This window comes from Lytechinus variegatus, chromosome 12 (genome assembly GCF_018143015.1).
Source record: "Lytechinus variegatus isolate NC3 chromosome 12, Lvar_3.0, whole genome shotgun sequence".
Taxonomy (NCBI): domain Eukaryota; kingdom Metazoa; phylum Echinodermata; class Echinoidea; order Temnopleuroida; family Toxopneustidae; genus Lytechinus; species Lytechinus variegatus.
Window position 1 is genome coordinate 26229348 of NC_054751.1, and position 27539 is coordinate 26256886.

The following is a 27539-nucleotide window of genomic DNA, read 5'->3' on the forward strand; positions in this document are numbered from 1 at the left end:
ACAAAGAGCTGTTTAATATCTTATGTCCCCTCAGGAAGACACCCAGAGACTGAGAATCTTTGAGGATTCTCCTCTAAAGGTGAGGAGTCAAAGATCAAAGGCAACTTGGGTTCTAAGTGCTCAGTTGGAGTCTTCCATCTGGAGTTGTACAACGAGGAGCTCTTTGATCTTCTATCCTCTCAGGAAGACACCCAAAGACTGACAATCTTTGAGAATCTTTTTTCTGCAAGGAAGGTAAGGAGACAAAGGTCAAAGGCCACTTGGGTTGCGCTATTAAGTGCTCAGTCAGAGTCTTGCATTTGGATAATCTTTGAGGATTTTGCTAGGAAGGTAATTAGTCAAAGTGCTCAGTCAGAGTCTCGCATCTGGAGCTGTACAACGAGGAGATCTTTGATCTTCTATCCTCTCAGGAAGACACCCAGAGACTGAGAATCTTTGAGGATTCTCCTTGAAAGGTAAGGAGTCAAAGGCCACCCGGGTTCTGTAATTAAGTGCTCAGTCACAGTCTCCTATATGGAGCTGTACAACAAAGAGCTGTTTAATCTTCTGTTCTCTCAGGAAGACACCTAGAGACTGAGAATCTTTTGAACTAAGATTTCATGATTTCACAAGGATAAGTTTGCCATCAAAGTACCAGATCTAGATATATGATAATGTGTTGTTGACAGTTAACCCTTAACCAACATTCTTTCTCATGAAAAAAATTGTTTGCTGCAAGTACTTTCTTTTACCTTTAACCTTAAATGCCATTTCTTATTCCAGGGCTCTGTTGTGATACAAGGTCTTGAGGAAGTAACAGTCCACAACAAGAATGAGGTGTACGCTATCCTAGAGAAGGGAGCAGCCAAGAGGCAAACAGCTGCAACACTTATGAATGCCCACTCTAGGTTAGTACTAATTAATGCCTGGGGCCAATTCATAAAGAGTTCATCCCGGCGCACACTACACAATCCATTGTAATGCGATTAAAAAACAAAAAACAAATTGTATATTGCATGAAACTTGAAAGTCCCAAGATGTAAAATCATTTTATTTGAAATTGGGCGTGATGCAAGAAATACTATATTGAAATTCTACTTTGCTGCAAGCCTTGTGGTCAGATTTTTGATTTGCTTTATCCCTAAAGAGAGGCTAGACACAGTCTGTAATTTTGATTTTGATATTCATACGACTCTTCAGAACTTTGATTGTTCAGATTTTAGAGGTTAGAATGTTCATATCATATGCTATTCAATTTAATTGAAAAAAAAAATCAGATCATAAAGTGTGCACTGAGCTTTACAACTAACGTTACTTTGCCGTTATTGTAACTGCCATTGAAACCTTGATTGTGATTGGCTGCTGAGCCCTGTTACCATGGTAGTTGGCATGATGGAAGAGTTACAACAGTTGTAAGTCCTTCATGACACGGGCCCAGATTTATTAAATTTTGACAGGTTCGAATTATGAGAGAGAAAAAAAGAATGATCTAGAATAAGGAAACATTCTCAGTTTATAGATAAGAAAAAAAGTCTGTTTATATTTTGTAAAAGACCTGAACTAGCCCTTTGCCGTTTGGTCAAAAGAAGATGATTTTATTAAATTTTTTATTGATAACTGCTGAAAACCTTGAGAAACGTAACCTCACAGCACGTGCGTGAAATGTATCAGTTGTTACCAGTGATTGGTTTCAAGTACTGATACTGAGAAGAATCGATAAAGTTTATGTCTGTTTCTTTGGGGGCCTTTTAAAAATCAAAACAGCATTTTCAACAGATTTACACTGGATAAAAAATTTCTGCAATGCAGTATTTCTAGAATCCATATAGGTCACTGGGATAGAGAGTTTCAGTTGGTATGCCTAAACTCAAATAAAACCAAGAAATATTCCATCCATGCAATCAAAATATAGATTTAAGTCCCACCAAGTATGTAGTAATAGCTACTCTCATTAATTCTCTTCTGTTTTTAAGTGCATATACATGCAGCTGTCGTAGAGACTCAGCACTATTTATACAGTTTCTTAATTGACATGCAGGCCCATTGTGGTTTAGTGGTTCTGAATTGCCTTTCAATCAGAGGGTCCTGGGTTCAAATCCGAGCCATGTATAAAAAAATTTATCTACATTTGCCTTACTAAACCCTGATGAGGCAAATGGGTACCCGACAGGATTAATTCCTTGAATGCACTGAACGCCATTGAAAATCTGGTAGCTAAAGCCATGGTCATAAAAGCAGCGCTAAACAAATCCAGCTGTTATTATTATTATGCACAAGCTAATACATGTAGGATTATATGCCAATTGCGGTCTATGCTTGACAGGAAGAAGGTGGAAATCACTTTCCTGGATATGATTATAATTGCAAAATTCAAACATCCTTGTGTTTTTCTTTCAATTTCAATGTTTCAGTCGTTCTCACTCGGTCTTCTCGGTGACCATCCACATCAAGGAGAATTCAATCGAGGGGGAGGAGCTTTTGAAGACCGGCAAACTCAACTTAGTAGATCTTGCAGGAAGCGAGAACATTGGACGCTCAGGGGCTGTCGATAAACGGGCCAGAGAAGCCGGTAAGTGGTTGAATAATGATATTCCACTCGAATAGAAGGCCTCATTCATTGGAATGAGGTCTGTAAGCCCTTTAAAGGACAAGTCCACTCCAACAAATAGTTGATTTGAAGAAAAAGAGAAAAATCCAAGAAGCATAACACTGAAAATTTCATCAAAATCGGATGTAAAATAAGGAAGTTATGACATTTTAAAGCTTCGCTTAATTTCACAAAACAGATGCACATCCTGGCTGGTATGCAAATGAGGAGGCTATGACCTCATCCACTCACTATTTCTTTTGTATTTTATTATATGAAATATGAAACATTCTAATTTCCCCCATCATCCAGTGAAACAATGATTAATTCCTCCATGAACATGTGGAATTAGCATTGTTTAATACTATATGGTTTAGTCAAGTTGGTCATCATTGTCAAATCTATAAAAATTGAATATTGTATAATTCAAACAATAAAAAACAAAAGAAACAGTGAGTGATGGACATCATTTGCTGACTCACCTAGTTGTGCATATCACTGTTTTGTGAAAAATAAGAGAAACTTTAAAATGTCATGACTTTCTTATTTTATATTCGATTTTGATGAAATTTTCAGCACTATGCTAGTTTGATTTTTCTCTATTTTTTCATGTCAGCATTTTCTTGGGGTGGACTTGACCTTTAAATACATAAAGCACCTTGGTCATCGGATCCTGGCTTTCCCACACACAGTGCATATATACTCTTGTCACTCCTTGGGGAGCATACCAACAAGAGTTTCAAAACTAAATTGCAAGGTATACTTCATGGCTTATGCTACATATCTGGTACCTATTTAATGCCTAGATGGAGCCTTGCCAAACAATGATAGGCCCTAACGGGGGGGGGGGGGGGGGGGGGGGTGTTTCTTGGTCTTTTCCAATGTTTTGTGCCAATATTCCAAAATGTAAAGAAATATGGGCAGGAAATTGTTCCTTTTTTTTTCTTGAGCAATTTTTAGACTTCATTCATGACATATTTGTTTAGTATTGAAAATCAGCAGGTCTGGTGAGATAATGATGTGCCAAATTGCCTATTTGATGAGTTTTGTTCAGTGTTAGTGAAAGATTATGAAAGAGTCATTGTTTGTCAGTCATGATTCTGATTGATTGTAGTGAATTCTTTAACATTCTTCATGTTTGAGGATATTTCATTCAGCTTCTGTGTGATTTGCTTGTAGGTAACATCAACCAGAGTTTGCTGACTCTTGGGAGAGTTATTACTGCGCTTGTGGAGCATGCCCCTCATGTGCCTTACAGGTATGTAGTCATTGCAGTGATTGATTTCCAATTTCATCCCACTTATTAGTTTTCCCTAAATATATGTCTTTTTTTTCAGAGTCATGGGTCATGAAATCAGGAAATTGTGAATCAGAATTTCTTGTAAAGCATATTCTACTAGTTTAAATGCTTTGAAACATTTCCATTGGTTTCTTGCACAACAAAAACACACATGGGCAAATATGTATATTTTTGGTTTTGGCAGAAAAAAAAATGCAGGGAGTTTCATGAAAAATATCTTCTCCATATTGCATTATATTTCATAAAATGTGAAAATACTGTTTTCGCATAAAAAAGAAAATTCATAGAATACGGCAATTCATTTAAAAATGTTGACATTCCCATGTAATGTACCATTCTATTTATCAGGACTTGAAAATTTAATTTACTTTTGTATCATGTCTGGCAAAGTTTATGTCTATGATTTTTAATGGCATGTCACCCATTGCACATAATTTTGAATGAGTTTGAATTAACAAATATTTGATCAATAAAGAGCATGCAATTAATAGCAAAGTTAAAATAAAGCGGAAAAAAAGTAACAATGTATATTTTGCGTGACACATTCACCTTCTTTCTTTAAATGTCACATACAAAATTGTTAAACAGTGTTTTTGATGAGTGACTGTTCAATGTTTTATTTAATTATCCTCTTTTTCTATTGCCACACAGAGAGAGTAAACTTACTCGTCTTCTACAGGACTCCCTTGGCGGTAGAACCAAGACGTCTATTATAGCCACTGTGTCGCCAGCTTCCATCAATGTTGAGGTTTGTTTTGATATTCCCAATATTTCATCCCTATTTTGATAAAAAAAACACATAATGCACAGGTATGAGTGTGATAGTGCAGATGCTGTTCACTCAAGCACTCGAGCAGACATGCCAACCGTTTCTTCTTTAGAGTATTTATTCTTTTTTTTTTTACTATGAATACACCAATACTTTTATTTATGATTTGTTACTTTTTTTACAATTTCTGATCATAGAGTATGTATGATACACAGCGCATGACACTAGCGCCAGTCCGACAGTCCCAGACCATTAAAAATCAATGTCGGGCCAGTAGCTTGCTGCATGAAAAGAACAACTTAATTCTCGCCTATGAGTACATGTTTGAAAGGGTGAATTATCAAGTCACTTCACATGTTTTTTTTTACCGAACTCTCTACAACAGGCTGTCGAATGTTATGTTGAGCCAAATTCTAAAAAATACTCTTTTTTGTAAAAAAATATTTTTTTATTGTACAAGGGTGGCAGGTCTGCTTGAGAGTATTTACATGTATCCAAGATGCCTGCATGACCAATTATTTCACAAATGTAAATCTGTGCATGGTTTGTTTTTGGGGGTGTACATGTATGTTGAAATGTTTAATTGCCATCATAACTTATCTGGAGGGTGTTTCACAAAGCTGTTTGTAAGTTGAGAGTGATTGTAAGAACGGCCGGTGAACCTTTCTTATGCACTAAACCATTGCCAATGAATAGTTTGGTGCATGCCATTTACCACGAGAAAAGATCACCAGTCGTTCTTGACGCTCTTAACGTACGAACAGTTTTATGAAACATCCACCTGGTTCGTTAAACTTGGACATGGGTAATCATGGGAAGCTTAGGTAACTTGGGTGATCAAGTACCACAGATCCTATGTAGTCTTAGGTCACGTGATCAAGGTTAAAGGTCATTTAGGTTCAACCCAAATGAACCTACTGTCTTTTTAGTATATGAATGTTATTTTTTTGGGGAAAAATTATTCATGTTAGTTGTTTTCAAAGTCAGCATGGCTGCTACAGTACACTGAATGGCATTATGCAGACTAGACCGCTGGAGGCGTTCCACTTGTTTAACTTTAATATTCAAGATTCCAACCAGAACTAACTTTTCTTCTTGAACAAACAGGAAACGTTGAGTACACTGGATTACGCACACAGGGCCAAGAACATCACAAACAGGCCAGAGATTAACCAGAAACTCACCAAGAAAGCTCTTCTCAAGGTATGTTCAGTACAGCCTGCAGTTTTCTTGAAGAGTGATGGTCTGGTGGTAGAGTCACTGATCAGCAAGCAGTAGATAAAAGGTTCAAATCCGACTCTGGTTCCAAGAATTTTCTCACTTAGTTGTCAGATCGAGTTTGCAACCTTATTGACTGGGCGCAAGGAAGGAATTTGAAAATTCAATATCAAACTTCTCCAACAGGCTTTAATATTCTATTCCATTTTCCATGGCGGACTATGAATGTAAGTCGGATTAAAAATCCAGAGGTAATAAGGTATTTGTTCTTATATCATTGTGACCGTGCCATGGACCAGTGTTAGCCCGGTGGTAGAGTGGCTGACCAGCAAGCAGTAGATTATAGGTTCAAATCCCACATTGGTTCCAAAGAATTTTCTCACTTATTTTTTCAGATCAAACATGCGGTGTAATGTACTTGGTTGCAAGCCAAAAATGTAATTACATTATCCCTAGTTTTCTGTTTTCTTTAATGCCAATTCTGTGTTCTTCAAAAAGCTAAACATCAAATTATGTGTTTTACAAACATCGAAAGATACATATACAACTAGATTTTCAACCATTCACGTCACATGTTTAGGACTTCTGCTTACTGGCTTAATGGCTCGGTTGGAAGAGCGTCCGTCTCACCACCGGGAGGTCAGGAGTTCAAACCCCGGCCTTGTCAGACCAAAAGACGTTAAAAGAGGGGAGTTGCTGCTACCCTGTTTGGCGTTCAACAATAAAAGGGATAGAGCCTCGTTGATCTGGCGTTGCACAGCAGCTGCCGGACCCACGATCAATTGGGCAAAGCAAATTTTCAGAGTATTTCATTTCATGTCTATTTCGAACAATAAGATATGGATAAAATAGGGATTTAAAAAAAAAAGTTTAGTTAAATGCAAATCCTTGTGCAACAGACCTCAGATTTGGTTTGAATATAATTGATTTCATTGTGATGGTAAAAACTTCATTTTTACATGAGATATTATCTTGTTTTCTGACTTTGTATAGTTGTGGTAAATTAGAAATCAATATTGAACTTTTGAAAATGTGTATTTTGCTCACTTTTTCAGGAATATACAGAAGAAATTGAAAGGCTTAGGAGGGATCTCTTTGCGACCAGGGAAAAGAATGGCATCTATCTCTCAGAAGACCACTACAAGTGAGTATTCAACAGCTACTAACATTTTCAATTACTACTTCATTGTAGAGGTGTTGTGGCTCAGTGGATAAATCTTTGGACTTTGAACCACAAGGTCTTTGGTTCAAATTCCACTGCAGCACTCAATCCTTTGGCAAGGTGTTTATCTACATTTGCCACTCTCGACCCAGGTGTAGTAAATGGGTACATGGTAGGAAGGAATTCCTTAAATGCTTGGTGCACACGATCAGGTTAGCTGTGCTAAAGCCATGGTAATAGTATGCAGCGTTCAGAAACATATTTACTAATCGCTATATAATTGTTACATATGATTATTATTATTTTTTGACCCGAAAAATAGCCCACTCTTTTTAGGGTTAAACATTGTGTGCAGTCAAGTGTAGAATTTGGGTTTATGATGAATCGCTTAGGTGTGTGAAACAGCCTCCTGGGGCCAGATGCAGATTGAGTTGCGATCAAATGCAGCTCCCAAATATCAAACGCTTCTTGGTTTTCAACCAATCACAGGTGTGTATTAGGGACTTACGATTGACTTTCTGAGCTGTGATCAATCACAACTCTATATAACGAGCCCCTGGAAAGCTAGTGCACTTCAAATCTAAATCTTTTTTTTTTCATCCTTGGTCTATTTGTGCAGGAACATGGAGAGCTCCATCGCCAGTCAGAAGGCACAAATCAAAGAGATGGAAGAGAATATCGAAGGGCTTACTACACAAATGCAGAAGGTAAGCATTAGTTAGCCAGTCTGGACAATGAAAAGAAAGACTACTAATTCTCTTCACTGGCTTCCTTTTAAACAGATAATTACGTTCAAATTACTCTTGATTGTCTACAAAACACTGAATAAACAGGCTTCACATTACTTAACCCTATCTAGGCGGGGGGGGGGGGGGGCTCCGAGGCCCCCCCTCAACGAATCGCGCGATATTTTCGCCGTGCAAAATTTTTTGACCTCGCCGCTTGCTGACTTTTTACTTTCAAGTCTGGCGCAACTTTTGAGACCAATTTTGTGTCGCCCGGGTACGTGGTTACGAAATTACGCAACATTATGTAAGTGCATGTCAGACCAAAAATTGCTCAAAAACGTGATTTTGTGTACAAAGTCAATGCAAATTGTGTTTTCAACCAAAATTCATAAATGTATGATTATTTTTAGTTTTGCTGGTCCAAATGAATTTATTTTATGCTTTTTATGATCTCAGATGAGTCCCCAACAAATTTCATTGAAAAAACAATGAAAAACAAAAGGTAAAAAAAAACAAGGAATTCATAAGATATTGCAAAAAACAATATAATACATAAGAAAATTATTTCATATCGCAATTTTTTTCATGTACACTTGCTAAGAACACCACAAAGTATTTCTATACCAAAAATTAGTACATTTGGAGCTTTATTTAGGGAGTTAGAGGAAAAAGTATGATTTTGCATACTAATTATGCATAAATTAGCATAATCACGTAATAGCAATTCGCATGACATAAATTATTATACGATCTTGTAGATTATGTCACAGGCAACCTGCGTGCCAATTTTCGGCACGATCACGCGGTCGACGGCCGAGATCTCAAGGGGGGGCCTCCCAGGCCCCCCCCCCCCCGCTGCCATATAAACTCCCAAAATACCCCGGCCTAGATAGGGTTAAGTAACTGCTTGAATCTTTATACACCAAGTAGAGCACTCAGGTCGGCTAGTGATCACATATTCATTAACTCGTACATTAGCTGGTGACAGAACTTTTACGGTGTCGGCTTCAAAATCCTGGAACGACCTGCCACTAATTATTAGACAGTCTCAGAGATGCCAACCCTCCCGATTTCATCGGGAGGCTCCCGAAAATTCATCCCAACTCCCGCCCTTACGATTACCATCCTTATCCTCCCGAAATTACGATTTTTTTGCATTGATCAAATTGGATTGGAAGTACATGTATCGTCTGCTAGCTTTAGCATATGTATTAACTCCATTACGTTCGCTGCTACTAAATTCTGTGTGAAAGGTAGACAAATCAGGAGCAGCGAAAAGCTGGTGCATGTGATATGCCCAACGGGAATCCACTGTGCACCAGGCCGGTAGGCCCGGCTAGCTTCGCGAGGCGTGTGCGCTCACGGCCACTGGATTTGTCGAGTCGTGCGGTGGAATACCGGTGTGTGATTTTGGCGTATTAATGGGTTGATATTGACACGAAATGGCGGAAAATCAACAAAAGAAGACCAAGAAATGGTCTCAGAAGTATAAGACTGAATACAGTCTCCAGTACCTGTGTGTTCGGAAGTCGGAAAGAAGAATTTACCATGCATTTTGCGCAATTTGCAGCGTGGACATTTCAGTTGAGCAGGGAGGTCGTGATGATAATTGGGAAGCACTTTACGTTAGGGAACAAACGACATAGGCCTACGGACATTGCAAAGACAAGATCTTCGAGCTCCACTAGTACCCTGTTGTCTTTATTTCACCAAATAAGGGACCAGCGCTGAGCTTTTCTTTACTGGATTTATAGTGGAACATAACCTGCCTATAGCCGATAGTGATAATTCCTCCTTATTAGTTGAACAGGTACTTCTTTTTTGACTTTGTCCCCTCATTTTTTTTACATGTAAAAATGCATATTTGATATTTTTATGTTAAAAAAGTGGGAACAATGTTTATTTCAAAACATGTGAAATGCCCCAAAATAAGGGTCGGATTGCACCAGAGAGCATCAAGAAACCCAGAGCTTCCAGGGCCCTAAGGCGGGCCCTGGACCCCGGCCGCAAGGGTCGAGCGCTTCGCGCTCGAGATGTGCGCTACGCGCACATAATTTGGTGGCGGTTGCAAATCCTCCCTAATTCTGATTTCCAAAAGTTGGCATCTCTGCAGTCTCCATCATTAGCAATTTTCAAAAAGTCATTAAGAACTCATCTCTTTCGTACTTTGTATTTTTTAAAATATTACATTTGATTAATTCATTGTAAGTGCTTTGGGCCTAATGGGAAAAGTGCAGTACATATGTTAAGTATTAATAATAATAATATGATTGTTCAATGCAAACATCAAATATTCAATATTCAACTAACATAGACGAGAAGAAATTTCAGGTGATTGTTGCTCAAGGCTGTTTGCAAGTTACAAGCGACTTTGCGAACGACTGGCGATCCTTTCATGTAAACATTGCACTCCGAATTTTCACTGGTGTTGATTTAGTTTCTAAGAAAGGATAACCAGTTGCCGGTTAAGTCGCTTGTAAGTTAAAAACAGCTTTATGAAACACCCTCCTGATTAGATATGTACATGTATTTATTAGATTCGCTTATATAAACATATATAATTTTTCATGAGAATCGTACTTCAAGCTTGTCCCCACCCCTCGTTTCAATCCATAGCCAGAGCTTGGCCCAAATTTCAAAGGCGGTTTTGAATCCATTGTTTGAAACCAAGGTTTATTCCGAATTCATGCACTTAATACGTTCAATTAAGTTCTAATGATAATGAATCTGTGCCTTTATCACGTTGTGCTAAATTTACGGCTAGTAAGGTTACCTCATTAATGAGCCCACAGTTTATGATAATTAATAGTGGACTCCTTAATACAGTAACCTTAGAAAGATAGCTGCCCTTTACAGAGCTGCCAAGTAGTACGATTTTTCCGTATTTCATACGGAAATCAATTTAAAATACGGCAGTACGCTTTTTCATGATAAAATACGGGAAAAATCAAATTAGAGAAAAAAAGGTATTCCGTGTGTTGCTGCCCTCTACGTTCAATGAGTTATGCTTTCATCAAGGCTTTCCGATTAGAATTTTCGATATCCTGGCGAATCAATGCGGGTGACAAGTTCCGAGCGCACGCACGTAGTTTACAAGCGCAAAGCAGCGGCTCAAATCGCGAAATTTTGCGACTGGTAAATACGTCTGTAAGGATGATGACGTCATCCAAGATGGCAACTTACGTTGACCGACGGAAGGATCGAAGATGACGATGTTTCGATCATGATTTGAAACGAATTAGCCGTAACTGCGGTCTAAGGTACGATATTTCTGAATTTCATACATTTTTCCGTAAATATGGATGCAATTTCTTTTTCATAATGTGATATTTTATGATTTTATGTGCAAAAAACGATCAGAAAAAACAGGTTTCCGTCGAATGTTAGATCTAACGTTACTGCTAATACGTTGTCTGTACGTACGGGCCTCCAAATTTTTCAGTCTATGTATTGGTGAGTCAGCCAACGCAGTTCAGCGGAACAACCAAAATCTAGACTGAAGCTTTCGGTCTCGTGTGCGACGGTGTGGGGCGCAAAATAATGTAAGAAGTGATCGAACTTTGCCATTATACATGCATGTTTATCTCATGGTAAAAATACGGATTTTTTGGTCAAAATACTGATTTTGGGGGATAAGAATACTGAAAATGCAAAATACAACTTGGCAGCTCTGCCTTTAGCAAATATTCTCAGTGTATGTCCGGAATTAGGTGTAATCAATGACTGAAATCTTTATTGACTATGCACTTCCACCATGATTGAAAAGTTTATGTATAAATAATAATAAAAGCAATAATAACAATAGTCATATATATTTAGCGCTTCTTACATTGTATTGAAGTGCTTTACATGGTAGTTATTGATACCGCTGTAGTAGTATCCATCACTGATCTTCACATAAAGTGCTACAATCTGCAGTCCCTTGGGAGTATCTTGGCCAGGCGACGGTTTTTTATTCATTTATGCACACGTGGCAATCGCTCATATGGGCACTGTCTGCACCTACCAGTTCATGCTATTTCTGATCCGACAAAATATCCTGATTCGAACAGTCTCAAGATTTTTTTGTGATTGAAGACACAATCATCGTGATAGTTCACTGGATTATTCTTGAGAGCAATCCTAAGTCAACTTTGCAAAATAGCGTGCTATTTACGAATTATCCCACCAATTCGCAGAGACGCATTCGAGATTTGAATCGGGATTATTTATTCATGGCGTCAGACCATGATGCATTGATGCCTCGCTCGAGCACAAATTGCTCTTGCACTGGTGGAGATGGGGTTTCTTGAATCTTGAGATTAAGTGCTAAGAGTGCTGATCGGGCTAAAATTTCAAGATTGAGCAAACTCGGGCTGGTGCTGCACTGCCTATGAAGAGCCTATCATGAAAGTACTTTTGGACCAAAAATATTGATGAAGTACCTCCTTGATCTTTTTCTTTCTATTCATTCCACCAGGTAACAGAGCTGTTTGAATACACCCAGAAAGAACTTGAAGAAAGAACGGAAGAGCTGGAGATCACCACCAAGAATCTGGAAGAGACCACTGAAACACTTCACATAACAGAAAAGGTATGGAGAACTTTAATCATCATCATCATCATTATGATCGTTATCAATCGTCATCATCACCAGCACCATCAATGTCCCCTTTAGATCACTTTCATTATCATCACCATCATTCTCATCGCAGCAAGGTCATAATGATTTCATAATAATCACCACCACCATTATCACAGCACAATCGTACCTTTTGAACCGAAACATCAGTAAGAATCATTGTCATCATCTTCATCAACGTCAGCATCACCATTTTCACTATCATCATCGTCATCATCATCACCATCATCATCATCATCATCATTATTACCACCCTAGCATTATCATCATTATCTCCGTTATCTTCATAATCATCATCATCTTTGTCATCACCATCTTCTTCTTCATCATCATCGTCATCATCATGTCGTCACCACCACTGGCATTGTCGTCATTATCACCCACATTTATCATCGTCGTCACCATCATCTTCATCACTATCATCGTCATCATCATCTTCGTCATCATCATCATCGCCATCATCATCATGGTTGCTTTATTCTTTTTGTGCCTCGGTCTTCTTTTAGTGTTTCCTTCTTTTTTTTACTAATTTTTTTTCTTCTAGCTATGTACATTTTCTTCTCTCTTTTACATTCTCTTTCCCCTATTTCTCCTTACAGTAAATTTAGTTGCAATACTACAGCGTCAGTAATTTTATTGTCTTCACATAATATATATATATTTTTTGTTATCTTCTGAAGGATTTGAGAGATACAACACAGGATCGTGATGAACAGCGCCATCTAGTGTCTGAGCATGTAAAGACAGAGACACAGCTCATGTCAGAGGCCACACAGGTACAAATAATAACTGATTTTGTCTTTATTGCAATTATGATCCTAATCCTTTGTAGTCAGGGATATGAACTGTGAAATAAAGGTTTATACCTGAGAAAAAGGGGAAGATGGTGGCTGGATTCATTTCCAGATTTTTTTTTTTGAATAAAGAAATGTTATTCTTTTTTTTAATTTCTGTTAAAGAAATGTTATTCTTCCTTTTCACCATTGTGTTGTGGTTCTTACTTGTGATAAACCAGTCAATCAAACATTTTCAAGGCGGTTTTCATTTCTATGTGTAAAGACAGGTAATCTTGCATAAAAATCGGCCTTCCATAAGATAAGTCAAATATTCAGCTAAGTTAAAGCATCTGTTAGACCAGATTATGCAAAACGTGTGTTGAATACTGCTTCTTAATTGGATATCTTACAAGACAAACCAATTTCTGTTGTCCCAATAGATTTGACTGAGGTAGAGTTGACTGTATTTTATCATTTTCCAAATAATATGTATCACTTACTGTGGTAATCATTGTCTCTCTTTCATGAGTCCCCCTCTTTTTTTCCTCTTTATCAGCTCTTATCTAGAGCTGACACCAACACTGTATCATTTTGCAAATCATTGTTTTCTGACCAGTGATATTAATCAAATTTCCATGCATGGCCATCTTCCATGAATTTGTTTTATAATTAATCAGCTCCTGTCTACGGCGGATAACAGTGTGAGTGATGTAGGAGGTCTTCATGCCAAGCTTGACAGAAAGAGAAAGGTGGAGGTACACAACAAATCCGCTCAGGAGGCGTTTGCAAATAACTTTCAAAGCTACACCTCAAATATCAAGGGCGCCCTCTCTCAGCTCCAGGAAGAACAGCAGGGGAAGTGCCGTTCAATGCAGCAACAGTTCGGTAGGTGCTACATGATTCTCCCTGAATATTATTTTTCTTCACACCTTTTATTTACATAATAAAAGAAAAAAAAACTTTCCACATTTACTCCTTTGCGTATTTGATATTGGTAATTTCTCAATTTACTTATCAATTTATCCATACAGATATTTTCTTTCAATCATTCATCTTATATTCTGTTTTGGCTGTTGGATTTTGTGGGTGGGGGAGGATAAAATTGGCTGAAGTGAGGGAAAATGTACATAATTGATAGTACATATATTTCTTTGAATCTCTTTAATTGAAAGTTGTGTGGTGTGGAGAGCCTGAGTGTATTGTGCAGAGTAGCCAATTTGCAAGTTCTTTTCCTTATCAGATCTCTGAAGCTTAGCAGCTTCACTTCCCATTCTCTCCTTTTTACATTTGAATTAATAATGATTAATATGCAACATTTATATAGCGCTGAACTAAGCGCTGCTTACTATTACCCCGGCTATAGCATGGCTATCCTGATCGGACACCTGAGCATTCAAGGAATTCCTTTCTACCGGATACCCATTTACTACCCATGGGTATTTAGTGGCAAGTGTAGATGAACGCCTTTCCAAAGGATGCAAGTGCTGTGGTGGGATTTGAACACCAAACCTATTAGTGAGAGTTTTGTGGTGTAGTTGGTGCTGACGCTCATTTTTCAACCACAGGGTCATGGGTTCAAATCCCAGTCATGGTTTGTTTTCTTCAGGACAAGAAAATTCCCACATTGTGCCGCACTGGACTCAAGTGAGGTGAATGGGTGCTCGCCAGGATTGACTAATTTCTTGAATGCACAGTACTGGAAACGGCAGATCGTGCTAAAGCTTGGGTAATACACTGCAAAAACTCTGGTGTTCATTGAACACCATCTCGGAATCTATATATGTCCACACCAGAAAAGTGTAAAACAACACCAGTTTCGTTTTGATCTAACAACAGAAAGGTGTTTATACAACACCAATTAGTATTAAAACAGCATCGGTTTGATTCGAAACTGGTGTTTCAATACTCCTCTGGTGTGGACATATATTGATTCCGCGCTGGTGTTAAATCAACACCAGAGATTTTGCAGTGTAGGAATAGTGTGCCGTAGAATAGAATTTTGTTTAGATAGATGGTGCTTTATAAATGCTTATTGGTCATTTAGTAGAAACTGACTTTCTGTCAGCTTTGCTCCATGACTTTCATCGAAATTACCTTGTTTGTGCCATATTACTGCCTCAAACAGACTTCATGATCAGCAAGCGTACACAAGAAGCTGGGTGTCTACAAGCTGCCCTGTCTGACATGGTCACCTCGGTCAAAGGTCATGCGGTAGCCATGATGGAAGAGAGTGAGAGGAAGAAAGAGGAGTGGGAAACATGGTCCCACAGTACTTGTGCTGAACATTCAAAATTCAAGGTAAGCATTAACTCAGAGCCTTCGGCGGCAGAGCTCCGTTGTGGTGGTGTAGAGAATCTGTCTCTTGCCTTGTATTCAGACTGTTGTGTATTCAAATCCTACTGTGGCCTAACGTCCTTTGGCAAGGTGTCAATCGGTGCAAAAGCCTGTGTAGTTTCCCTTGCAATTGAATTTTGAAACTCTTGTTGGAGTGCTCCCAGAGAGAGGAGAAAGAGGACATTGTGTATGTGCCAAGACCCAATCATCTGACAGTAAATGCAATATAACTATAAAATCAAGAGGATTTTAATTGTAAGGAAGTTGCAAGTAATTACAGTTTTTCCTGCAATAGATGGGAAGGGGGGTGGCAAGATACTTGAATTCAAAGTTGACAACAAGTGGATTTTACTTGTAGTTTTCCTTAATATTTAATCATACTTGTTCTCTTTTCAGGAGGATATGATCACTGGTATGAATGATTTCCTGAACAATCGTTTCCTCGCTGCCATGGCTGTATTTGAAGAGAAGCTGTCCGCTCTGACCGAGTCACTGAACGAATGTCGCAGAGACGTCAAGACACAGGTAAACTGGTCTTTAGCAAATCTCTATCTGTATATGTAGAATCCTGGGCCCCGTTGCCTAAAAAGTTACCATTATGGTAAAACTTTGCCATCCAATGGTAACTACCATGGTAACGCTGATCAACAGCCAATCAGAATCAAGGATTCAATTCAAGTTACCTTTGGATTGCAAAGTTACCATCATGGTAACCTTTATGCAATGTGGCCCTGGTCCTCATTCTTAAGTGCATGCTGATGACTAATAAGAACGCTTTTGAGAGCTCAATGTTCTTAGTACATTTTGGAGTCAAGTCCCACCACTTTGCAAATAGCTGGAGGGACTATACTTATTATTCCTTTCTTGACAGTATCCCACAGTTTAATTTTGAATGTTCCAGGGTATTTGGAACAATTGACAAAGAAGAAGATTCCAAGCACGGATGGTTTTGAGGAAGAATCAATCACAGTAGATGTCAGTGCTGCATTTGACGTTGGAGAGTGAGAAATTGCGCTGTCATTTTAGGGCTTTCTTTGGTTGAGATATTGATTCAGGCATTAAACTTAGTGTATTTTCAAAATTTATGGTTTTAATTTACTCATAATTTATTTCTTGCTCTGATAAGATGAAGCAATAACATACACAGTTGCGTTTTGAGCTTGCATCCAGCTGTGTATTGCTTGTAGGTACATGTAGACGAATGAAGCGGAACGCTAGGACAATCTGATATGAAGTCAAGACTTTATTTTCAACGGAATGCAATTACAATCCTTGCATCTCATTGGCTCAGAGCAGTTAATGATCAGTGCATGAAATGCTCACCTGTAAAAGTGAAGAATGTATGTTTGAATGTAACTGTTGACATTTCCCTTTTATTCTACTTGCACATGTAGATCAGCAGTCAGTCGGAGACTCTCCACGCATGCGTTGAGAAGCAGAAAGAGAAGGTCAGTCGCATGACGGCGACCGTGGAAAAGTACTCTGAACTTCAGAAGGAAAAGATTGCACATCTATCCAGTCAAATTGATGAGCTCAAGGAGCGGGAACGGAAACGAAATCAAGTAAGTTCCTTCTTTTCGTTGGTCTTTTTTTTGTTCTCCCTTTTTCTCTTTCTTTCTTCTTCGCTAAGTTTCCCCTTTTTTTTCTTTCTCCTCTCTTTTTCCCCGTATCTCAGTGACTTGTGCATATTTATAACTGTTAGTGTTAGCACTGCTCTTATTATTATTTTTTGTCATTGTACATTGCATCTGGCATGGATCCTGCAGGGAGATGGGGGCATTCACCCATTTCTTTGATTTTTAGAGTGCTCTCATTCTATGAATAACTTTGTTTTCTTGTTGGATTCAAGGACTATTTAAGAAAAAAAGGAAAAACGATTTTCGGGCCACCTCTCCTTTGAAAATCCTCGATCTTACCTTGTTTTTCAATCCTTCCAACTTGCATATTCCATTGCTTTTTAAATTCATTTTATTTAAAGGAATTTTTTTATCCATCTTTTGTTTATTTCAGATACGAGTAAACACTTGATTAGAAATTGCATTTTGTTTGTTGTAAGATTTGTATCCAGGGCTGTGTAAGACTGAAACTTGAAAATGTTTTCTAGGCTTTGAGTCAGTCTTCAAACGTAAATGGCAAATATACCCAAAGATATGCTTTATTTTTTTATTTGTTCTTAATAGAAAATCATTCTTTATGTGTAAAAATCCGAGCTACACATGTAGGTGGGTATAATCAGTTTTTGGCTTGACTAATAGTTTATTTTTAATCAAAGCAAGCTTTCTGCTTTATTCCTTTAAAAAGGTTAGGATCTTTTGAAATACCCTCAAGTTCTAGTTTACAAGTTAACTTCCTTCTGCATTAGGTCATGGCGTGTATGTCTAGTTCTTCAATGCCATTTAAATCTGTTTTTTTTCTGCAGGATATCATGAAGACAATACAAGGCCTCTTCACTCATCGAGAAGAGGAGTTTGCTTCAGACGCTTTGAAGGTAATTATTCTAGTCAGTTTTTACAACTGTATGAAGAGCCTGGCTCCGTCTTACAGAGAGTTAACCCTATCTAGGCCGGGGTATTTTGGGAGTTCATATGGCCGGGGGGGGGGGCCTCCCAGGCCCCCCCCAAAGATCTCGGCTGTCGAGTGCGCGATCGCGCCGAAAATTGGCACGCGGGTTGCCTGGGGCATAATCTACAAGATTGTATAGAAATTTATTTCATGCAAATCACTATTAAGTGATTATGCTAATTTATGCGTAATTAGTATGCAAAATCATACTTTTTCCTCTAACTCCCTAAATAAAGCTCCAAATGTACTAATTTTTGGTATAGAAAATCTTTGTGGTGTCCTTAGCAAGTGTACATGAAAAAAATTGTGATATCAAATCATTTTCTTATGTATTATATTGTTTTTTGCAATTTCTTATGTATTTCTTTGTTTTTTGGACCTTTTGTTTTTCATTGTTTTTTCAATGAAATTTGTTGGGGACTCTTCTGTGATCATAAAAAGCATAAAATTAATACATATAGACTTGCAAAACTAAAAATAATCATACATTTATGAATTTTGGTTGGAAACACAATTTGCATTGACTTTGTACACGAAATCACGTTTTTGAGCAATTTTCGGTCTGACATGCTCTTACATAATGTTGCGTAATTTCGGAACCACGTACCCGGCCTAGATAGGGTTAATTGATCCGATCAACCTCAAGTATATGGAATCCATCAAATGTCATGATTTTTTCTTTAGGAAATCTGCACGATGTCCTTTTGAAAACAAAGAGAAAAATAATGAATTGTCAAGGAAGCATTGAATATACATTCTAGAAAATATTTGGAACAAATGTGTATTTTGAATTTTGACTTTGCTGGCTTTCCATAGTTGTGGTTGATTGGATCAATCGTAACTCTTTGTAAGACAGGACACAGGATTGTAATTTAAAGGTTGTGATGGAAGAAATTATTCTGAGCTTTCAAATTTACTTCCATGATATTACATGAAGACATCAGTAAATGATTGCTCTTCAAATACCCTCATATTCATAATGCAACAGATAAATTTTGAAGCAGTCAGGCCTACTGTGCCTTTAGTCCTATATATGCTCATCTGAGTGTAATGCATGCCACATTGCATGCAGCATATTTTGAATAATTTCTAATCACTTTCTGGGATTGTAAAATATGACGACCAACGCCAATTATAAACATTATGAACAACCTTGCACAATCACTCTAACAGTTATAAACAAAAAAAGAAAAATAAATGGGTAGAAAAATCAAATTTTAGCGTTCTAGTCACAAATTATTGGTGGTCATGCGTAACTATGACTGAAATGTTAAGTGGAGGTATTTTCAAGAGAAACTCATGGTATTTTTCATCCTTTCTGCTGTTTTGTAATATTATCTAGCTCCAAGACCAATTAGAAGAAGCTTCAACTGAAACAGAAAATGTAACAACGAATATACAAAGGTAAGCATTATAGTTGTAACATTATTTGCATTCTTTAACAAATGATAAATTTGAAGAGAGCGATATATGAATTGAAAGATAAAAATCCATCTGTCGCATAATGAAAAAAGGCACAATGAAATAAACCCCATGGCCCGTATTCGAAGTCGGGCTTAACTTAAACTCAGGCTTAAAGTTGTGGTTTAAGTATGGACAGTAAATTGTTACATAATCACTAACAGAAGAGATATCAGACTTCAGCTCATTCGGCTCTCAAATCATTCATAATTGTGTAGGAAGTATAAATAGATGATTGTCTTTACCATCGATGAATCAGGAAAGAGCACAGTAAACATAAGAAGCATACATCTTAATAAAAATTTTGATACTTTTGGTTTCCCATACTTAAACCACAACTTTAAACCTGACTTCAGAATACGGGCCCATATGTACAAGGTTAAGTTACTGATTGGTGGACAGCCTTCTTGTGTACTACTTGTTTGGTCCCATTTAGTCTGATGTCCTCTTGATCTAAAACAATGGGTGATTATTGATTTCAGTGTTGACCTTTGATGTTGGTGTTAGGTCACTTTATACACAAGTACTAGTGTAACGCCATACATAAGTGGTTCCTAAAAGTTGCTCACTAGGTGTTGATCTGACAATATTGTGATCAGGATTGTTTGTGTAAACTCAAAATAGGTTTTGGAGCTAGGAAACGCAATCAAAATTGTGCTTCCTTCACCAATGCCAACACCGACAGCAGACTTGAAATCACCTAGTTTATTCTAATGGGTTTAGATTGACTGTTTATGAACCAAACTTTCATTTCACGAGTAAAGTTTTTTTTTTAAGTAGACAAAGTGAGAATTAGAATAAGAATATAGTAGACCAAAGAGCAATTAGACCAAAATGGATAGTAGACCAAATGGATTTAGCCCTCTTGGTATAAGACTATCTGAGAAGTAGTCCAACTTGTTGAAGACCATGTAAATACAAATCATATACACATAGGACTGCACGATAGTAAACGTTTGGTATTCAGTTATCATCAGCTGAAATACCACAGTAAGGCAATGCATTGTCCCTGATGAAGAAACTGTTAACCCTTTTTTCAGCTCAGGGAGTAAGACAGACTTAGATGTAAACTGGTGCATGGGATGGGGGAAAAACAGATTTATTGGTACTGACAAATTCTCTTTTTTGGTTGAAAATTTTTGTTTTTTGGGCCATAATGATTCCTGTATGCTCATACATTTTTACTATTTTGCTTTATCTGCTTGTGTCTGCAGTCAAGATACGTCTGTCCATGATTCGTTTGAGGCTTCCATAACGCTGCACAGAGAATCGAGCCAGAGGCTCCTGTCAAGTGCGGATTGTCATTATGAGAAGGTGAGTGTGAAACCATGGCATAAAAGATGAGTTTTATTGCCTGTAGTGAAACACTACGGCTCGTATTCACAAAGGTGGTTTTGAAAACCCACGGTTGAGTCCATGGTTTATGCAGATTTCCTGTATAAATAACGCTTAATTTAGCGCGTATCTGACGCGTGTATAAAACATGTCCAATGTTGATGCGCGCTTTGGTCACAGTGCGCCAAATTGACGCCTGTTGCCATGGTTAGATATGCTAATTTATTCATGAGTCCACTGTTTGAAGAGTGGACTCATGAATTAAAACAGTGCACTCATGAATAAAATAGCATATCTAACCACGGTAACAAATTTGGCGCATTGTGACAAAAGCGCACATCAGCATTGGACATGTTTTATACACGCGCCCGATACACGCTAAAATAAGTATAATTCATACAGGAAATCTGCATAAACCATGGACTCAACCGTGGGTTTTTAAAAACCACCTTTTTGAATTCGGGCCCATTAGTCCCTGGGTATATTGATTCTTGTCAGGTAATGAGAGAAGGGGGGGGGGGGGTCAGGTGGCATGAAGATCTCAGCCATGCATTGTGACAAAAAAGATGCAGTCTACAAGGTCCATAGCTTGATTTCACTAAATCCATTTCTTTAATATTATCTGAATTAATTATGTTAATTCACTTATGAAATCATACTTTTTTCCCTATAATTCATGTGTTAATGTATTATTATTTATTTGGCAAGATGAAGAGAACATAAAGAATACATACAATTCAGATATCAAAGAATGAACAATAAGATAGAAATTAACCACTGGATTGCCAGGGGTAGAAATAGTTAACTGAATAACTGTGGCAATACGCCTGTAACAGCAGTGTACACTCGTTTTGCCAAAAACCTTAATGAAAATTAAATCTAAATGGCAGAAAATTTCCAGTAAACTTTGTTGTCTCAATATAAATCTAAAGGCTACAAAAAAATCTATAGTATATTTAGTATTGATTTATGCTGAAATGCCAGAATTTGTGCCCCAACTGTCTGGAAAGACCCAGTAACATATTGAGTTATATTCAGTGAGGCAAGCAATAGGAATTAATCTATATTTTGATACAGGGGCTCTTTGAACTTGCATAAATTAAAGGACAAGTCCACCCCAACAAAAACTTGATTTGAATAAAAAGAGAAAAATTCAAGAAGCATAACACTGAAAATTTCATCAAAATCGGATATAAATCAGAAAGTTATGACATTTTAAAGTTTCACTTCTTTTCACAAAACAGTTATATGCACATCTTGGTCGGTATGCAAATTAGGGACTGATGACATCACTCTCTATTTCTTTTGTATTTTATTATATGAAATATGAAATGTTTTGATTTTCTCGTCATTGTCATCTGAAATGAAGTTTCATTCCTCCCTGAACACGTGGAATTCCATTATTTTAACATTCTGTGCTTCAGGCAAGGAGGTCCTAATCATCATTTTCGTAAAAATTGAAATATTGTATAATTCAAACAATAAAAAACAAAAGAAATAGTGAGTGAGTGACATCATCAACTCTCTCATTTGGATGTAACTGGCTCGTTCATGTAACGAGCGAAACTTTGAAATGTCATAACTTTCTTATTTTACATCCGATTTTGATGAAATTTTCAGCATTGTGCATGTCTGATTTTTCTCTTTTGATTCAAATCAACATTTTTCTAAGGTGGACAAGAAGACGGCAATTCCATGTATGTACATCTAACCCTCTTCATGTCGGCCTTCCTGAAATACCGGAACTCCGCTTCAAAAAGTGTTATGCTCTCGACTTATTGCTTTTGTAATCCATAAAGTGAAGTAAAATTGGAGGAGAGTGTGGGTCAGATGTACAAAAAGTTATATTTTTTTAATGGAATTTCTCAGTATTTACAATGTAGAGCAGGCTGTATCTTGAACCTCTGTTTTCAAAGAGGCCTTGACTTTGAGTTATTTTGACAAAATTGTCAATCATTTTCCATTTAGACCATTTCTAAATTTGAAGACATCAGGCAACACAACGCCATGTTGGAGGAATCAGTGACCTCACAAGTAAAATCACAGATGGAAAGACAGACGTGTCACACGGAGCAAGTTTGTGAAAAAGTCAAAGGTCACATGGAAGAGGTCCTGCAGCATGTCAGCAAGCAGAAAGCTGATTCGGAGGTTAGTCTTTGATTTTGTATTTGTCTTTTGTATCTATCATCTGCCGTGACAACGTGAATGTAATAGGTATATGTATTAAAGATAAATACTAGTTGTAACAATCTCAAAATGATTTATTGAAAAACAGGCAATGACCAGTGAACACCGTGATTCCAGTGAGGCTCTAAGCGCCACCCAGGAGAACCAGCTGGCCGAGATGACCACTACCATCACCGGGTGGACGAATGATAGCCAGGCTCGGTCTCAGGAAGTGACCAGGTGGACGACAGAGATGGAGGAATCAGCGGACAATGAACTGGAGAGAGTCCAGGAGTTCTTGTCGAAGGATCTGAAGGAGGATGTCCCAACTGGTTAGTTAGCGCTTTCCTTAACCTAACCTAGGCTCATATAATGCAGTGTGTACGATACTAGCATGGATCCCAGGAAGCTTATCGATTTTGAGGTCCAAAGGTCAAGGTCACAGTGACATGTTTTCATCTTGCCCTTCTAAAGTCCTTGTAAACGTGATAACTTCAGTTTAACTTAACCGAGGCTCATATAATTTGGTGTGTATGATACTAGCATGGATCCCAGTAAACCTTTTGATTTTGAGGTCAAAAGGTCAAGGTCACAGTGACATGTTTTCATCTTACTCTTTTGAAGTCTTTGTAAACATGATAAGTTCAGTTTAACTTAACCTACATGTAGGTTCATATAATTTCTTGTGTATGATACTACTATGGATCCCAGGAAGCCTACTGATTTTGAGGTCAAAAGGTCAAGTTGCTACCTTCCACTTTTCTTGCTTGACCAATAACTCCATTTTCCACATTACAGGCAGGCGTATTATGTGCTCTTCCCAGCGACACTCTTGTTTAACAAGTAAATGTATGTTTTTTTACATGTGCAGGTACGACACCACAGCGAAAGCAATTCACCTACCCCCGGGACCTGACGAGCACAGAACCGCATGATCTTATCTTAAACAGGTTCCGTCGAGATTGCGAGCTCAGCCAGGCAGCAGGAATGCCTCTGCCTGATGATAGCCTTGCTAGCGAGGTAAGCATGTTATGACAAGAAAATATCCATTGAATAGTTGTTACAATAGATCTTGCTCTTTCTGACACAGGCATGATATGTGCTATATTCTGTTATGGCAACTGTAGAGTGCCCAACTCTGTCCTACAGTGTATATAGTAAAATGAAACCTTTTTTTTTGGGGGGTGGGGGATAATATGTATAGGAGTACCATCTCTTTATAAAGACCACAATATTGGTTTCCTTGGAAAAAGTTTTCCTATTTTTGCTATTGAAACATACAAAATAAATCAACAGGCATCATGAGGTACAGTGGCTTATTGGCAGAGTGCCCTCTTCATAAGGTTGTGGGTTCAAGACCTGGGTCTGATGCGTAAAAGTAGCTAATGATTATGGTGATTTTGCCATCCAATTTCCACAGAATCCTTGATTCTAATTGGCTAATGTGCATTGTTACCATGAATGTTAATGTGAGATGGCTAGCATTCATACCAAGGGGCCCTTAGATCATTTCTCAGACGTTTCATTTTCAACCCTTGTCACAACATTTTATAATTGATAACAGTGTCCTGCCGATGTGTCTCTTCAGTCGACAAAAGAGGGCAAGACTGGCCAGTCAGAGAGCTTTATGAGCGATGTCAGTACTGACGCCAACGAGGGTTCTTTATCACGATCTCAGTCGCAACAATCACTCTCATCCAAGGTAAGTCCCATTCAAGGGGATGATATAACTGCATTCTTTATTTCTGATCAGCAATTTGAAATATATTTTGGACGGAAAAAATCATCTGTGAGGTAGGGGTGGGGGGAGGGAAGGGCCTTACAAATGCCTTTGGCCACTTCCTACTACTGAAGTGCTAATAAATGCGTGCATGCCATGTTCACAATTATTATGGAATTGAATCATTATATCATCAGTGTGCACTCATGCTTATTAAATCTACATGTATGAACGGGGGGTCAACATCATGGGCCCGTTTCATAAAGGACTTGCAACTGTTGTAACTTTGCCATAATGGCAACTACCATGGTAACAGGGCTCAGTAGCCAATGAGAATCAAGGTTTTCATGGTAGTTGCCATAATGACAATGTTACAACAGTTGCAATTCCTTTATGAAACAGGCCCCATATATGACTTTGGGCCTTAGATATTGAGACTGTTTTGAATTTAATTGAAAATGCTACTCCTCTTTAAAAGAACTCTTTATATAATTGTAAATGACTTATGTAAAAGATGGAAGTAGTATTTTCAAAAATACTTTTGCAAGCTCAGTTTATTTTGAAATTATCATATTTTTAGTTCAGACCTTTACGTCTCCACAACGTTTGTTTTTCTGTTTTTTTTTTCAACTTTACAGGGATTTGATGCTGACGACACCAAGGAAAACTTTGTGATGCCAAAATCGGTCACAACCGCCCGTGGCAAGAAACAGCCCCGAGATCGCAGCAAGAACCGCACACCTAAGAACAAGTCGCGGTTGCCGCTTCGCTCGGCAAATTCTGTTAATTGATACAATTACCCTCAGGTGTAATCTCTTTGTGGATCAATTGTGTTGGGATCCAATGTCGGTCTTTGTATCTCGCAATTGAATTGTCTGAAGATCATATCTTAAATGATTATGAGAGGAATTCCAATTTGAACTCTTTGATAGCAATGTATTGGCTGAGAATAAAAGATCTAACTGATGTATATTGGGGTTTGAGAGTTGTATAAAAATCATGTTCCCCAAAGATTAATTCCTTTGCCTTCTGCACTGTGACAACTATCAATGATGAAGAAAAAGGGAAATTGGGTGTTTCATAAAACTAGAATCCATAACTAATACGTCCCCTACCAATAACATCACACCATTATACTAGCTTGTAACAGTTTGTCATAATGTGCAACTGATGGCGGTTTGAGAGGAGATGGGACCTCTTTTACTTAGTTAGATGCTGAATTGGTACAGCCTTTTATATTAGAGATTTGTTTTATTATCCAATTTTAGAGGAGGAGCACTCTCATGAACGTAAACATATATTGAGCTCTTGTATGAGTAATACACATAGATTTTTTAAGTGCTTGTGTATATATATATATATGTATGTATATCTATATATATATGTATGTATGTATGTATATCCTAGTGGCTTTTCATCATATGTATAGAGTTGGTAATAGTCTATAGGTGTGGAATCAGCACAATATCCATTGCAATCTCATTTCAGCAATTATGAATCAAGACGATAGTGTGATAAGAAGTTGCATAGATAAAAACCCTTCAATCTGCAGGCGAAGGTCTGTAAACGTAAAGTTTTGTAACAGATATCCGTATAACCTGAAGAAAACCTCAGCATTTGAATCAAACAAGCTTTTTGTACGTACTTGTATGTTACAGTTTGTCACTTTTTATACTTGTTGTATATATGCTCATGTTGTACCAATGGTTTTGGAATTGGACAATTCAAATATAGATTGTACACTGATGTCAAAGTGAGAACTCTTCGTCAAGCATGAAAATGAAATACATGTATAGTGTAAGCTTAAAAGCGAGAATGTAAAATTGTATATAAAATAACTGTCTGATTGGCAAATACTGAGAGATACACATTGTATTGTTGCATCATCTTGCGTGTACATGTAAATAGGTTTGCAAGATATAAAGTGGGCCTTCATTTTGTACTAAATGTACTGTCGTTTTGTACTTATTTTAAGTGGGAATCATTGTCAGCATAGGTCAACTTATATCCATACTTCTTCCCTCGACAAAATATGCTATCACTATGGTAAGAATTAGGAAGATTCAAAATAGCAGTTTTAAGCTAACTTAACCCTAAAAGGACTGGGGGGGGGGCAATATTAGGAAATTTAAACTCATTGATTGCTTTTAAGCAATATTTAATGCACTCCGAAGTTATGCTTAAATTATAATGTTATTAATGAAATAATTATCCAATGGCGTAAACCAGTAATGAATATTTTTAGCACATGAGACATTTGTATCTTACTAATATTTCTTTTTATATTTCTTTTTAACCAAGCATTTGTTGCATTTATTAATCTACGTACAACTTTATAAAGACACACACACTGATCTGAACTGATCTTAGTATAGGCTACAGTGTAATACCATTTAAGCCGCATGTATGTTATCCCACTCAGTAAGAAGTTTTATGTTACATCTTTGAAGATTTGCTTGTTACCATATATATTCATGTAAATAGAAAGAGGTGGGGAAAAGTATGAACAAGATTATGCATATATTTGCTTTATCATGCGATGAATTGTGGTATTTATTTTAAATTGGTGTTGTGGACAAATTTGGATTAATTAAAGTTTGTTCATACATAACTATTAGCTGGTGTGTGTGAGTTCTTTAGGTATTGTTAGTGTACCCAAAAAAGGTTTGCAAGTTTCTCTTTTTCCTTAGAGCTAGCAATTGCATTTGGAATATGATGAGAAAGAGAAGAATATACTAAAATACTGACTAGAATGATACCATTAGCAGCGTAGTATGTGGTCATGTTCCTAATGAAGAGCAATTCATGCAAACAACAAAAT

The 27539-nt window shown here is 37.5% G+C and overlaps 1 protein-coding gene across 2 annotated transcripts in view; it reads left to right on the plus strand.

Annotated features, from left to right (window-relative positions):
* Positions 1-27329, plus strand: part of LOC121424746 (kinesin-like protein KIF11-B) — a 34605-nt gene extending 7276 nt beyond the window's left edge. The window contains exons 1-23 of one of the 2 annotated variants that reach the window (XM_041620508.1): positions 8-69; positions 321-330; positions 763-887; positions 2391-2548; positions 3746-3824; positions 4518-4614; positions 5743-5838; positions 6909-6997; positions 7635-7722; positions 12203-12316; positions 13045-13140; positions 13818-14025; positions 15266-15438; positions 15871-15999; positions 16869-17036; positions 17894-17962; positions 19379-19440; positions 20712-20811; positions 22801-22980; positions 23108-23330; positions 23870-24018; positions 24563-24700; positions 25357-27329. In XM_041620508.1, coding sequence (XP_041476442.1) covers positions 23-69; positions 321-330; positions 763-887; positions 2391-2548; positions 3746-3824; positions 4518-4614; positions 5743-5838; positions 6909-6997; positions 7635-7722; positions 12203-12316; positions 13045-13140; positions 13818-14025; positions 15266-15438; positions 15871-15999; positions 16869-17036; positions 17894-17962; positions 19379-19440; positions 20712-20811; positions 22801-22980; positions 23108-23330; positions 23870-24018; positions 24563-24700; positions 25357-25509 — 2751 coding nt within the window. In that variant the 5' untranslated portion in view covers positions 8-22 and the 3' untranslated portion in view covers positions 25510-27329. Of the gene's footprint in view, positions 1-7; positions 70-320; positions 331-762; positions 888-2390; positions 2549-3745; positions 3825-4517; positions 4615-5742; positions 5839-6908; positions 6998-7634; positions 7723-12202; positions 12317-13044; positions 13141-13817; positions 14026-15265; positions 15439-15870; positions 16000-16868; positions 17037-17893; positions 17963-19378; positions 19441-20711; positions 20812-22800; positions 22981-23107; positions 23331-23869; positions 24019-24562; positions 24701-25356 lie in introns of those variants that run through there. The other variant, XM_041620507.1, reaches the window with a different exon arrangement.
* Positions 27330-27539: the final 210 nt, after the last annotated feature.